General features: G+C 40.3%; 1 protein-coding gene across 3 annotated transcripts in view; it reads left to right on the top strand.

Moving 5' to 3' along the window:
- PTPN22 (protein tyrosine phosphatase non-receptor type 22) overlaps nucleotides 1-15,026 on the top strand; it is a 62,231-nt gene extending 47,205 nt beyond the window's left edge. For all 3 annotated transcript variants that reach the window (XM_072137637.1, XM_072137636.1, XM_072137638.1), the window contains 6 exons: nucleotides 6,627-6,654; nucleotides 7,482-7,565; nucleotides 9,753-9,862; nucleotides 11,801-11,831; nucleotides 12,625-12,696; nucleotides 14,913-15,026. In XM_072137637.1, coding sequence (XP_071993738.1) covers nucleotides 6,627-6,654; nucleotides 7,482-7,565; nucleotides 9,753-9,862; nucleotides 11,801-11,831; nucleotides 12,625-12,696; nucleotides 14,913-14,977 — 390 coding nt within the window. In that variant the 3' untranslated portion in view covers nucleotides 14,978-15,026. The remainder of the gene's footprint in view (nucleotides 1-6,626; nucleotides 6,655-7,481; nucleotides 7,566-9,752; nucleotides 9,863-11,800; nucleotides 11,832-12,624; nucleotides 12,697-14,912) is intronic.
- The last annotated feature ends 1,081 nt before the right edge of the window (nucleotides 15,027-16,107 follow it).

The following is a 16,107-nucleotide window of genomic DNA, read 5'->3' as shown; positions in this document are numbered from 1 at the left end:
TCCGGAACTGGTAGAGTTTGTGCCCGTATCCACCAAGAGGCCGGAGCCTCATAATGGATATGAACACCAAACCAGCAGCAGGAGGAATTGTAAGAATGGCCAGTGGATAGCAGTTTATATTGTACAATCATTTAACATACAATTACAGGCGGTCCCCTACTTAAGGACACCCGACTTACAGACAACCCATAGTTACAGACAGACCCCTCTGACCTTTGGTGAAGCTCTCTGAATGCTTTACTCTAGTCCCAGACTGCAATGACCAGCTGTAAGGTGTATGTAATGAAGCTTTATTGATAATCCTTGGTCCCATTACACCAAAAAATGTTACTCCAATTGTTACTGGGGCCAAATGTTTTTTTTGTCTGGATCTACAATTATAAAATATACAGTTTCGACTTAATTCAACTTAATAACAAACCTCGGGACCCTATCTTGTACGTAACCCGGGGACTGCCTGTATTGTACATTAATCAGACATACTCATTCAGATGCCTGCCATGCCCAGTACTTTTTGGTTGGTTGGGACATAAGTCCCTCATTAACTGCAACAATAATCATCACTCTACATAGAAGTTACTTACAGCTTCAAATATTTTGCTATAAAATATGTATCAACTTCTCATTGGTAATAATCTGCCCATTTAAGCCCTGTTTAATATTCCCAGCAATGGACATTTTTTTGATCAGGGCTTTCACAAATCTTGCCCCTTTTAAGCACAGGAAAGACCACGTTTGGATTTATTGTTACCGTAAAAACAGATAAATTGTGAACCATGTAATGCAGCACATTCCAGTCAGACGCGCTTCCGCAGCTGAATTTAGTTTGAGAAGACGATAGAAATTTTTTCTTGTTGGTCACAGAAAATAAAAATAAAGCTCATATGACAAAATTTTTTATATACGGTATTTAGAATTTTTACACCAGATGCAGTTACAGACTACTGTAACGGGATTAGCTCTGGGATCGCCGTCTCCTGGGATAGACGAGCACTTTTTGGCACAACGCAGTCACAGTCCACTCCAGACAAGTTGGGTGCAACTGGCCTCAACCAGTTTTATTAACTTCAAGCCGGAAAAATGGCAAAACAAAAACAATACATAAATAAAATCCTAGGCCGTCTGGCCACTAACTATACAATACAGTAGTTTCCTCACTACCAAGAAACTGTACCTACTGTACAGCTTCCCAACCACAGCATACAGCAATTGGCAACTCACATAAGGTTTTCCCAGGAACAGAGAGAGCGCCTCCTCTTGTGTATCTTCTGACTTTTTAAAGCAACCTCTCAGAGCTGCTGGTGATTAGCCCCAATCACCTCAAACACCTGGAGTGGCTGAGCAGGGTAGGGACCAAGCCCTACACTCCAAACTGCAGCACCCAGGTCTTCCAGACCAGGTTTTGGCTCCCTAGATAGTGTAGGACAGAAACCTAGGGGAAACATACACACCATTCAACACTTTTCCCCTGGTCCTGTCACATATCCTCCCCCTCTGTTTCGACCTCGGGGCCGGAACACTCTGTGCCAATGAGCAGTAGACCCTTGAGAGGGCATCTGCATTACCCATCTGCCGTCCAGGTCTGTGTTCCACTACAAAACTAAAGTTCTGTAGAGACATAAACCACCGTGTTACTCGCCTGTTCTTCTCACGGTTTTGACACATCCACTTGAGTGGGGCATGGTCAGTGACAAGTTTAAATGTCCTGCCTATCAAGTAGTACCTGAGCGCTTCCAATGCCCACTTAATTGCCAAACATTCTTTCTCTACAATGGCATACTTCCTTTCATGGTCATTCAATTTCCTACTCAAGTAGACCACGGGATGTTCTTCGTCTCCCCTAACTTGTGACAACACAGCACCTACACCAACATCAGAAGCGTCTGTTTGTACAACAAATTCTTTGGTGAAGTCTGGTGTTATTAAGACTGGCTGGGCACAAAGAGCTTGTTTTAGGCTCTGGAAAGCCTGCTCAGCCTCAGTGCTCCATTTGACCATGACCGAGTCTTTGCCTTTCGTAAGGTTGGTTAAAGGGGCAGCAATACTTGCAAAATTTTCAATAAACCTCCTGTAGTAGCCAGTTAAACCCAGAAATGCCCTTACTTGTTTTTTATTTACAGGCCTGGGCCAGTTTTGTATGGCCTCAATCTTGTTTATTTGGGGCTTGATAACACCTCGCCCTATAGTGTACCCCAGGTATCTAGCCTCTTCCTGTCCAAGGGCACATTTCTTTGGATTCGCTGTCAAACCTGCTTCCCTGATAGAATTCAGTACTGCTTGAACCCTTGGTAGATGACTCTCCCAATCTACACTATGTATGATGACATCATCTAGATAGGCAGCTGCATATTTTCTGTGTGGACGTAAAATTCTGTCCATCAGCCTCTGGAATGTGGCTGGAGCCCCATGCAACCCAAATGGAAGAACCACATACTGGAAATGGCCATCAGGAGTGCTAAAGGCCGTTTTCTCTTTGGCCTGCTCTGTCAATGGTACTTGCCAGTAACCTTTTGTAAGGTCTAAAGTAGTGAAATACCTGGCGTTACCCAACCGATCAATTAACTCGTCTACTCGAGGCATGGGATATGCCTCAAACTTTGATACTGCATTCAATTTCCTAAAATCATTGCAGAAACGCAGGGTACCATCAGGTTTTGGGATAAGGACTATAGGACTAGACCAGTCACTGTGCGATTCCTCTATAACTCCCAGTTTGAGCATCATTTGCACTTCATCTGCAATCGCCTTCCGTCTGGCCTCAGGTACCCTGTAGGGCTTTTGGTTCACTCTGACCCCTGGCTCTGTTATGATGTCATGTTTAATAACATTTGTTTTTCCTGGCAAGTCAGAAAACACATCCCTATTGCTTTCTACAAACTCCTTTACTTCTTGGATTTGAGCACATGATAATGTGTCAGGAATTTTAACCTCTGGTACCCGTGGAACACCCTCCTTTTTACCAGTATTGTTAACCGCTACCAATACCTCCCGTTCTTTCCAGGGCTTAATTATATTTACATGATAAATCTGGTAGGGCTTACGTTTTCCTGGCTGGTGCACACGATAATTTACCTCTCCCACTTTTTCTACAATTTCATAGGGCCCTTGCCACTTAGCTAGAAATTTGCTTTCCACTGTAGGAACGAGAACCAAGACCCTATCACCGGGATTAAAAGTCCTAACTCTGGCAGACCTTTTATATACCCGGGATTGGTTCTCTTGGGCTTTCTGTAAGTGTTCTTTAACCAGGGGCATTATTTTCTCCATTCTGTCTTGCATCTGGGCTATGTGCTCAATTACACTTTTGTAGGGGGTGGCCTCATGTTCCCAAGTCTCTTTGGCAATATCCAAAAGACCCCGGGGCTGTCTCCCATACACCAACTCAAATGGGGAGAAGCCTGTAGAGGCTTGTGGTACCTCCCTCACAGCAAACATGAGATAAGGGAGAAGACAATCCCAATCCTTACCATCCTGTGCGACAACCTTTTTAAGCATTCCCTTTAAGGTCTTATTGAACCTCTCTACTAAACCATCGGTTTGGGGATGGTAAACTGATGTACGCAAGTGAGTTATCTTCAACAGTTTACACAACTCCTTGGTGACTTTGGACATAAACGGTGTTCCCTGATCTGTAAGTATTTCTTTAGGTATCCCTGTACGTGTAAACATATGAAACAATTCTTTTGCAATCATTTTTGCTGAAGTCTTCCTTAGAGGGATTGCTTCTGGATAGCGTGTAGCGTAATCAACAACTACAAGAATATGCTGGTGACCTCTAGCGGACTTAACCAGAGGACCTACCAGGTCCATTGCAATTCTCTCAAAGGGAGTTTCAATGATTGGCAGGGGCACCAAGGGACTCCTAAAATTTGGTACAGGGTTGTGTAACTGACACCTTGGGCAAGAGTCACAATACTCTTTTACCTCTTTATGCATCCCTGGCCAATAAAACCTTTGCAAGATACGGTCTTTTGTCTTCTCATATGCTAAATGACCACCTAGCACATGTGAGTGGGCTAGATCCATTACCTTTCTACGATGTGATTTTGGAACCACAAGTTGTTCAACAATATGTCCACCCACCTCATCCACCCTGTAAAGCAAATTATTTTCCATTGCAAAATGAGGAAATATTTTATCCACCCCAGGTTCTTGGGGTGCCCCATTTATTACTTTTATACCCTCTCGTGCATGAGTTAATGTAGGATCCCTGAGTTGGGCAGTCCCAAAATTATCACTGGAGACTGGCAAATCAGGGAGACCAATTTCTTCAGCGTTTTCCTCTATATCTCCAGCAAATACATCCGAGGGAAAACCCTCCGTTTCACCCAGCGTTACCCCTACAGCTTGCACAGGGTCAGGATCACTTAGTGGGATGGGGCCTACAAAAGACATATTTTCATTAGGAACATCCCTCTTAAGCATTTCCCAGAGCTGCCAAAACAATGGAAAATCACATCCCACAATAACATTATGCATTAAAGACTTTACAACTCCTACTTCATGGCTCACTGTCCCACATGGAGTTTCAACTGACACTATAGCAGTGGGGTACTCTCTGGTATCCCCATGTATACAGATGACACCCATCTGCTTGTTTTGCAGTTTGTTAGTGTTCACCAAGCTGGCATTGATAAGAGTCACCAAACTACCCGAGTCCAGCAAAGCATCAACAGAATGTCCTTCAAGAACCATGTGGCAAGTTTGTCGCTCTACATTTGGAGAAAATGAGGCAGAGTAGGCGGGTCTAGCAAACAAGGATTTTCTCCGCCCACTATCACACTCCATAGGCTTATCCACAAGGGGACAGTTGGCAGCCACATGACCCAGTCCTTGACACCGCCAACAAACAATGTTCTTTCCACTTATTGTCCACTTAGGACTTGCTGGGCTTGATGGCCTAGCTACAAAGTCAGTCCCAGTTACTACTTTCTTGGCCTGTTTTACCCCCTTAACATTAGGAACAATCTTACCAAGTTCAGAGGTCTTTTGGTTCCTTGGGGTTGCCTGGAAAGAAGAGACGTCACGTAGATAGTCCTCTGTATTTACATATCGTTCCACCAGCGCCACTAGCTGATCCACATCTTTGAGCTCTGTTTGTCCCACACAGCGTTGAATCCGAACTGGTAAGGCTCTAATAAACCTGTCCAGGACCACTTTTTCCACGACTTGTAATGCTGAAGCGAGCTCAGGCTGCAGCCACTTTTTAGCCAGATGAAACAGGTCATACATTTGGGACCTTACTGGTTTATCCAACTGAAATGTCCAGGTATGTACCCGCTGTGCTCTGACAGCCTGTGTAACTCCAAGACGAGCAAGAATTTCAGCTTTCAGTTTAGGGAACTGTCTAGCATCCTGCTCACTTAAATCAAAGTAGGCTTTCTGGGACTCACCACTGAGGAATGGAGCCACGACATCCGCCCACTGGTCGGCTGGAAGATTCTCCTGCAATGCCGCTCTTTCAAATATGGTGAGGAACGCTTCCACATCATCCTCAGGGGTCACTTTTTGCAGAGAGGCTTGCACTCTTTTCCTAGCAGAGACACTTTGGGCCTGAACTTGAGGTCTTTCAGACAGCACTTTAATCTGTTCCATCAGATCTCTGTTTATCACCTGCTGTTCTCTGAAGGCCTCATACTGCTGTGCATTTGTCACTTGCTGCTGTGCATTGGCTTGTTGCAGCTGAATGTTAGTCTGCATCAGCTGTTTAATAATGTCCTCCATGTCTGCAAAGTTGGATTTTGCAATAGCAGCAGACTTAACCCACGACATTCAACTTGCTGGATTTTGTGCCAGCGCAGCCTCCACCATTTGTAACGGGATTAGCTCTGGGATCGCCGTCTCCTGGGATAGACGAGCACTTTTTGGCACAACGCAGTCACAGTCCACTCCAGACAAGTTGGGTGCAACTGGCCTCAACCAGTTTTATTAACTTCAAGCCGGAAAAATGGCAAAACAAAAACAATACATAAATAAAATCCTAGGCCGTCTGGCCACTAACTATACAATACAGTAGTTTCCTCACTACCAAGAAACTGTACCTACTGTACAGCTTCCCAACCACAGCATACAGCAATTGGCAACTCACATAAGGTTTTCCCAGGAACAGAGAGAGCGCCTCCTCTTGTGTATCTTCTGACTTTTTAAAGCAACCTCTCAGAGCTGCTGGTGATTAGCCCCAATCACCTCAAACACCTGGAGTGGCTGAGCAGGGTAGGGACCAAGCCCTACACTCCAAACTGCAGCACCCAGGTCTTCCAGACCAGGTTTTGGCTCCCTAGATAGTGTAGGACAGAAACCTAGGGGAAACATACACACCATTCAACACTTTTCCCCTGGTCCTGTCACACTACATATACAGTTACAATCTCCTATCCTGTTAAAATCTGAACAAGGCAGTAAAAAACTATTTGTTTATTAACTCCTCCTGTCCCTTTTCTTACAGACACACATGCTTCTCTAGACCCAATGCATTCCTAAATGTATGCACCAAGGCTATAAAGAATAATAAAAATATTCAATATACACACCCTATCTTGTATGTAACCCGGGGACTGCCTGTAATAGTGTAAAACTCATGTGCCCATGCAATTTCTATAATATTATTTTCATTCCTTATTTTGTAGAGTGTAAAAGTGAGGGGATCAAAGTTGGGTAAGTTTATGCCTCAGAAAAACAGATACAAATCTAAACCTGTGCCATTTTGTTGGTAGATTATGTAACTTCAATTCCTTTAATTTGATCAAAGCCTATAGCAGTGTCCCATTTATACCTATTTACAATACATAAATATGAATTGCTATGCAGAATAGTCATAACACCAGTCAGGGGCATAACTAGCAAAGGCAAAATTCTGTTTTTCCTCTCCTTCCCAGTTAACCCCTTTCTGACAACACCTTAAAAGGTTTTAATGACTGGGGCATTTTATCAAATTTTCATACTTATTTGTTTGAGGGCCATAACTTTTTTTTTATGCAATACCTTAAGAATATTAAATAATATATAAAAAATATTAAAATTTCCCTAAATTAGTTTCCCAAATGTTATCAAAAAGGTATAATCACCCCAAATTGGCATAATGACACTGACAATTGCATCTCCTCCTGCAAAATATAAGCCCTCATATTAGAACATTAGGGGAAAAAATCATAGCTTTAACAGTTTGCCATTGCAAAAACTGAAAATAGGCTTTAGGGCAAAACTGGTTGCGCCAAAGAAGGAAATGTCTACGTATGAGCTGTGTGAAATTACATCTGGGAACACATAAGGTTATGTATTTATGAGGGAAATGCAGAATATCTGACTTTGCTTGACTGAGAAATCCATCAATGGTCAAAATTTTATTTTCAATTAAGCTTTGGTATTTAAATAAAGTCTAGAATTACTTTTTATGGAATCTATTTAACACTACAAATTGTACATTACATAAAGTGTATACGATTTCTGCTATTCTTTGTTTACCAATGTTCTGTATGCTCTAGAAAAAGCACCGAATAGATCACCTTCTCCACCCCCTATACCAGAAAGAACCGAGGACTCCTATATTATTGCCGATGGAGCTTGTTGTGAGTATAATTATAGTCACAGGGTCGTGATAACATGTGCTGCTTTATCATCAATAATGAAATAAGTATATGCTATTGGTTTTATTTAATATATATTTATTCATTTAAATATTAGACTTAATATCTATCACTTCCCTAAAAAGGGTATTCCCACAAAGACAAGATTCTTAAATAAATTTAGGATAACAAAACAACACATTGGGGCAGATTTACTTACCCGGTCCTGTCGCAAACCAGCGGCGGGTTTTCCAACACTGATTCGGGTCTTCTGGCGATTCACTGAGGTAGCTGCTGCGCTGAAGTCCGGCGGAGTTCACTGGAGATCACCATCCGTTGCTGGGTGCAGGTAAGCGCGTGTCAAGCGACACATTTTTTTTAAAAAAATCTGCGTTTTTTCCGAATCCACCAGGTTTTCTGACTGCCACGCTCCCTGATTTCCGTCACGTGCATGCCAGCGCCGATGCGGCACAATCCAATGGCGTGCGCCAAAAACCCGGGGCAATTCGGTGCAAATTGGAAAAATTCAGGAAACCCGATGAAAAAAAGCGATTCGGGCCGTTAGTAAATGACCCCCATTATCTAATTCCCTGTTATTAATAAAAATACAGCAAATTACAGACATAATTTCAACTTGTCTCTATCAGTCCTGGTGTATACAATCTTGGTTGCCCTGGGATCTGACTGTAAAACTTCTATTTTCTATGGCCAGGCAGGGCAGATTCTCATGAATATCTTCTCCTGTCTGCTGGATGCAGTGTAAGCTCTGCCCATCCCTCTCCATTACAAGATAAGCTCACACACAGACACTTACAGAAACTTCCTCCCAGCAAGAAGCAGGGTGCACAGACTTGCTCAAGATAAGGTCTTCATAGTAGGGGAAGATTCATAGCAGATCTGACAGTGTTATAGCAGAGATATAGTATAGCCGACAGTGTGTGTTATAGGTGAGCTAGCAGTGTGTCATTGTGCGTTATATCCAGCTCATGGATCTCATTATCTATCATGTCTGATCTGTCTTATCACTCTTTTTCTATGTGTCAGATACTAATGACTGTTCAGAAGCTAAATAAAAGTGTTAATAGTGTAACCTTTGACCCTGATAATCTAGGCACATTGTCATAGCACAGAGGAATCATGAAATGTGTGCTTAGCTAGTGCTCGTCCACACTGCTGAATCTTACACTGACCATGACTGAGTGACAGGACCAAAAACAGCAATAAAACTTAAATTTCAAAGTAAAGGGGTTAAAAATTATCTTTATTGTGTAAACATCACTAGGGGGTTAAAATTTGGGCAAATCCCTTTAATTGTAAAATTTGATATTATTTATCCTAAGCACAATTTTAGTTTCATAGAGCCATTCATGAGCTGGGCCATTCAAGTAAAAACCAAGCACATTTGCTATAATATGTAGGACTGTAAAGATACTGTAGTACTCATCCAGATGTGGGATGTGTGATGAACCCTCATTAAAGGGAACCTGTCACCAGGGACCTAATTTTCACTAAAGACAGATTACAGAAGCTGTCACGGGTTCTCCCGCGATCCCTGTCTCGGATCGCGGGCGCACCCGTGCTCCTCCGTGTGCCCCGCTGTAGCCCGGCCAGCTCACTTATCTCTCCCGGATCCTGCTCTTCCCCAGACTGCCGTGCGGGGAGGCGCGCGGCTCCTAGGAGGCGGGGACGCGCGCGGCTTCTGCCAAAAATTTAAAGGCCCAGCCCACTGCTAATTGGTGCGCTGGATGAACACCTCACCTTTAAAAATCCTGCCTCTTCCTGTGTCCCCTGCTGGATCTTTGTGCCTTACAGCCTAAGAGAAAGCTTCCTGGTGAGTATTCCTGTGTTCCTGTGTATTCCCCAAGTTCCTCCGTCTTGCTGTGTCCCGTGTGCCTGTCTTCCGTTCCCACCTACCTGGACCTCCCGTTGCTGACCCCGGATTTGGACTTGACCTTGCATCTCTGCCGCCTGAAAATGAGGGCCCTGTTGACAAGTTCCCTTTAAACTGATATTGATCACCTAAATGTGAAGTCCCTGTTTTAGTAAACTGTATTAAAAACAACCACAAAAAATAACAGATTCTCTAAAGAAAATTTCCATAGGAGATAAGGATTGGTTTTTTTTTAAAAGAATACAAGTTTTTGAATAAATGCGGTTTGTCCCTTACACATACGTTTTTCAACTTTTCAGGTATACAAGGCAATATTCCTGAAATCCCTGAGCCCTTACATCTCATTGAAACAGAAAGCAGTGGCTCTGTGCCAACTTCACAGTCTGAACAACAAATTACCAGAAAAAAGGTAATGAACGCTTTCAAGGCAGAAAAAAAATGAATGTTCAAAGGGTTTTCATTTAAATAGTCTTCACATGAATATACTAAATCATTACCTGTGATAGCACAACACTGGGGTCTTTGTACAAACCTGGTAAAATTCCTTTTACGAGTAGAAATTAATCTCAACAAATGGTGAGAATTTTTAATATGAAACTTATTCACCGAATCCTATGGAGATTTACATGATGTGGCCGAAGTAAAAAAAAGATTAAAGTAAAAGGAAACATATGGTGTTGCTGCAAGCGCTAATGTTTTGCCTGGAAAACGCCTTTTAGTAGAATGGTAGATGGTATTTGCTCAATAAATAACATGGCTGGTAAGATTAATCCGCTTAACGACTTGGCCCTTTTTATTATTGTGTTTCTATTTTTTGCTCCCCAACTTCAAAAATGTAATATTTTTCTGTGTAGAGAGTTGTAAAAGGGCCTGTTAACAACTGTAACTACATAACAATTGTAAAAAATAAAATGTGGTGAAATGGTGAAAAAAAACACTCTGTATTTACGCCAATAATTAATAATGACATTTTAATTGCTGCCATTATGCAGACTGCACAACCTTTTGATTGTGTTTGTGTGTTGAGAAATGGCAACAAAGCAGAAGTTTGGATATGTGGGCGCTATTTGCCATTGCAGTTGTACTATTTCTTAGATGCCAAGTGTACTTTAACTCTTGGTGGTTTGACCGCTTCTATCGTATACTGCAGTATATGACAGTTTTGCTAGTGATCTCTAAGCAATCAGTCTGAATGGTAGGCCTTGCATAGACTTCCAGATATCATAGCAACCAATTGCTGCCCCTGATGACATCACTGGGGTTGATGATCAAGATGGGTATGATTCAAGATGGCAGTTCACAGGCAATATGCAGTAAACACCCACCCTACATGGTGTGGGCTCTGCCCAACAGCCCTCTTCCTACCCGACTGTGACGCTGTACCGTAATAACCTGTTTCCCCGCAAATCAGACACCTATTGACAACAAGACCTAGTACATTTTTTCTCAAGCTTAGAAATATAAGGCCTCCCCTGAAAATACCTACTGGCCGTCATTGCAACAGCCTCCCCTATGCCATACATTAGCATTAATAGATCATAGATTATTTAGATATTGCATGGAGCTGTGATGTGGGTGAAGAATTCACAGGATTAAATCACTGTAAGCCGCTTGCAAATGCACTACAAGCAGCTTCCTGGACAAGAAGGGGTTATTTAAGGATAGTGCTATTGCTAAACATGAGACATTGGGCCCAGTGATTCCAATAGAAATGGAGCCACAAGATATTCGGCATAAAATTCAGAGTTATAAGGATGTTTAAGAAGTTGTTAATATGATGGTCTTCAAACAAAAAATGTTGATATTTGTTCATAAATACAGGGATCGTTAATGTGCCAATGATTGTTGTACATGGAACTAGAGTCATAAGATGGTTCACATAGAGTATTCAGATGGTTATCCTGATGTATGTAATGGCATGACTACAGTATATTAATACATGTGAATTCTTGGTCATGGAAAAATAAGACACTGTCATATTTTCAGGGAAACACTGTGGTATGACTCTATGACTAAGGACTGTAAAGGTCCGAAACGTGTCCGATTTTTTTATCCTATTGTATTTGTAACTGCTGTCTTTCCATGGAACAATAAAGAAAAGATTTCTACTTCAGCAACAGTGAGTGCGGACCTCATCCATTTCACCATTCCACCGTTGTATGTCAGGAGGGAGCTAAATATGTTTAAATTCTTTTTTTAGAAAGTCTATATATGACCATTAAGCAACATTAAAAGCAAACATCTGTGGGGTGGGATACAAAATAAAGTTTATTTTTAAAGATAAAAATAAAGATGCAAATAATTTTGTTTTTGTTGTAAATATTTAACATTTTGTATCATTTTACAGAGTTTGAAAATATTAAGAAACATGAAAAAAAGTAAGTCTAAATGTAATAAATAGTTAATAAATATAGAATAATTAGTATAATATTAGTATGAACTGACAATACATGGCTTTGTAATGGAAGTCCTGCAGGTTAAATATAAACTCATTCTAATCACTTATATCAATCACCTATTAAAAAAAATAAAATAAATGATGGTAAAATATCCCATTAAAGAAACTTGTCATAAATAATTTAGGTTAGAAAAAAATGATCCATTGTGCAGCTTGACTTTTCCCCTTCTCTAAACGAGGTCCTGTCTGACAATCGTTAAATGAGGAACGTAGTACATGATCGTACTAACTCAAAGTATAAAGCAAATGCGTTATTTACCCAATGTGAAAGCCATAAAAATAGAATCTATAAGGAAATGGTACAATTTTGCTTAGAAAATTAGAAAAATCTAATTATTGCTTATGGAATTGTAGTCAATAAAAACTTACTTTTCTATGTCATTCTTGCAGACAACCAAAGACAACTCTAAATGTTTTTATCAATGTATTGAAATGTAGTATGCTTTGCGCCTTGTGTCTTGCGTGTATGTGGGAATCCTTTATAATTTACAGTTCTGCATCTGTGGCAACAAAAGATGGAGAATTTACAAGTGAAAAAATACAATAATAAAAAAAATGCATAAATGAGAATAGTTACATGAGACTACATATCTTTAAACATATTTAAATGCACATAGATATTCAATATGTTTTGTTAATGACAAAACTAAGATAAGATGCTGTTACAGATGATTTCTTTTTAGGATGTAAATAAAATATTCTTCTTTTGATAGATGTTTGTAATTTGGCAAAAGCAGAATCATCAGCTTCTCCATCAAGCAGTCCCCTCTCATTTCTACATTTTGGTAATTTTTTTAAGTATAATGTTTTTCAATTCTAATATATTTCTATATTATAAAGATGTCACCACTCACAAAGTGAGACTGATTCATAAGATAGATTCTAATGTACCATTTAAATAGAATGTGTCTTCCTTATTGCAACTCAACTACCAGCACAGCTCAGGGATATTATGAAATTATTTTTTTTTCTCTTAAAATCACCTATTTACGTAAAATATACTGCCTCCAAGCTCACATGCAAATTTGCTAAAAAGACGTATATGGTGATTCAGGTGGGTTGGGTTAAAAGGCTTCAGTAGGAGCTTCTATTCAGACCCCACTATCTAAGCCTCTATAACACCTAGAACCATTCTTCTAATGTCATTTTGAAGGTAAAATATTAGCTTAAACTCACTAGGATCTATGTGTTGTAGAAGAAATACTGCAAGTTTCATGGAAATTACATCTGTATCTCAACTATGAATTTACATGTCTGCATCTGTAGTTCTACAGCACAGAGAACTGGGAACGTTGGTATTTAAAATTACACCAAAACCATGGTGCTAGATGCTATAGATCCAAAGATAGCTGCATTTAAAGTGATCCTCCCCTCCCTTCTCTCAGGTGACTTACCTCCTCAGATAACTTGCACTGTGTAAACTGTAAACACATCAGTTTAAATTAAAAAGGAAAGCTAAAAAGCATATTTCATTCCCTACCAAAGTGTGCTGTGGGTTTAATGGTGAAAATGTTGGTGACGGTTCCCTTTAATAAAAAATAGTATTTTAATGATTAGTGAATGTCCCATTAAAGGAAATAGGTAGGATGAATATCCTCATATGACATTATGTAAAAAAAAAAGCCTTAAAGGGGTATTCCAATTTCAGCAAATAAATGTTATTATTTGAATAATTAAAGGTTATACAAATTTCCAGTATTCTTTCTGCATCAATTCCTCTTGGTTTTCTATATCTCAGCTTGCCGTCATTCTATAAAAAGCTTCTATATTTACTTCCAGTGGACAGAAATCTGACCATAGTCACACAGGTGAGCGGCTTGTTATATCACACAGCTCTGATTACTCTCTATGATCGAGCCGCTCACCTGTGTGACCATGGTCAGATTTCTGTCCACTGGAAGTAAACATAGAAACTTCCTATAGAATGACAGCAAGTAGAGATGAAAAAAAAACATGAGGAATTGATGCAGAAAAAATGTATCATTTTTTTATAATGCGCACAATAAAATTAATTTGCCAAAATTGGGATATCCCTTTAAAGAGGACCTTTCACTACCTCACTTATATGGGGATTAGTATACCATTCTGGAGGGTCTGCTACACAGATTCAGAGGCACTTTGAGTTTTCCTTCGAGCCCCCAACGGTTGCGGAGTTATTAGTCCCAAGATTTAACCGTTATAATCTGTGTTTGGTCAGAGAGGAGGAGCAGGGGGTCTACCTGGAGGCGTGTGTTATGCTAATCTTCTCTCATACTGTCAGCAGATACATTCTATTATTTTGTTGCGTTTACACAGTGTATAGAAAAATGCAATGTTACACGCATTGTAAACATGCATGCAGTGCTATGTAAACGTAAGTGTTAACAAGACATCAATGCATACACCACATAAGCGTAAATCTGATGCAAACAAGACATAAACACAAACAGCATGTAAATGTAAGTGTAAACAAAAACGTGATGGCACAAAAATGTAAATGCACTGTAAACGCAAGCGCTGTTTATGTAAGCAAAACACTAGTCAAACTTGACATAACGCAAAGGCAAATACCACGTAAGCTTAAACGCAATGCAAATTCTACATAAACGGAAAATCTGCGTATGCGTAAACGCACCTCAAACTGTGTAAGCGTAAATGCGCAACTGTGGGGGATAGAAGGAAAATTGCCCCTGAATCTGTGTAACAGCCCCTATGGAATGGCGTGTGAGGTGGTGAAAGGTCCTCTTTAAGCAAATGAAAAAAAAAAGATCTGCAGTAAACATCTTGCTTATCACATTGGTGCTGGAAGCTTGGACCTGAGCAACTATTGACAGGGCCCACCCAGATTCTGTGTCCACCGCTTACATTCTCTTTCCACTGCAAAGTCACCATTTTGTAATTTTGTTATTCTCAATGCGTTGACCCTGAACACAGTACCTTAGCTCCCTCATTCCGTAAATATGCAGAATATTTATCTCCTCTATATTTATTGTATATTAACACTATTCTTGACTACTTGCAGGTTTTGGGAATCGATTTGCAAAGCCAAAAGGGCCTAGGAAACCACCAACAACTTGGAACATATGAAAATTATTTGTACACTTTCCTAAAAATAAAAAAAAGTGTTGTGATTTTATTTTTGAGATACTCTGGAATTTTAAATACATTAAACATGACAAAGTGACCCGATTCCCATTTGCAGGGGCTCATACCCACAGTTTATGTTTATGTTGTTAGCAAATATATAATCTTTCTTTGTTTGAATTTCCCTCCAAGACAAATGACATAACCCCCCTTACATGCCTTCTTCTTTTGTCCAGGATGAGGGCCAAGCCTTCTCCTATGGAAGTGTAAAAATCCACACCCACAAGCCCAGATTTATAAAAAAAAAAAATTGTGGAAACTGCACCATATGCAGTTTGCCTTTAGGAGGTGCAGTTTGCTTGTGGAGAGTGCAGTGTCTGTTGTATGTTCTTCATGAATCTGGCGCCCCTTGCACTTCTGCATGTATTGCATGGTACCACTGTGCACAAGAACGGCCCTTTATGTGCACATCTATATATATATACATTGCATAGTCAACCCGTTTATCCAAGACTATAATAAAATTTTAAAAAGTCTGATGACTTTGATGAAAAAGTTAAGGGAAACTGCTTCCCAGCAAATTACATATAAAATAATGCATCACAAAACGCAACAGGACACAATGCAATTAGAAGTTTGTGTGCTTTTTAAAAACGCGACTTGTAGCTATGTCACCTCTGGTCCGAACGACAGAGGTGCAAATACACCCTCCATGTTTAACAACATTAATAAAGCTTTCAGTAGTTTGGCTCGTTCGAGCGACATAACAAACTACAATTTCCATGAGGTGTTGAATTCACCATACATGTCTCCAGGAGAACTCCCAGAAGTTGATTAGGAGTCAGAGATGGTCACTAGATCCGCTCCGTCTTCTGAGAGAGGGAAACGCAGTGAGATACAAATGACCAGAGTGGGGCTAACAGGAAAATCCCCTCCTAATAAATTATTTAACCACAGGATGGGAACTTAGGGTGATGGCAGACGTGGCGTTTTGAACACATTTTTGGTCCGTTTTTAAACAGTTCGTTAAAAAAATGCATGCGTTTTTTGAAACCACATCCGTTTTTGACAGGTTTGACCAATTATCTTAATTCAAACTGGTATGTTTGGAGTGTAGGAGGAAACCGGAGTAC

This window comes from Engystomops pustulosus, chromosome 2 (assembly GCF_040894005.1).
Source record: "Engystomops pustulosus chromosome 2, aEngPut4.maternal, whole genome shotgun sequence".
In the NCBI taxonomy this organism is placed as follows: domain Eukaryota; kingdom Metazoa; phylum Chordata; class Amphibia; order Anura; family Leptodactylidae; genus Engystomops; species Engystomops pustulosus.
The sequence above is the reverse complement of the archived record's forward strand: the minus strand, read 5'-3'. Positions and strand labels throughout refer to the sequence as shown.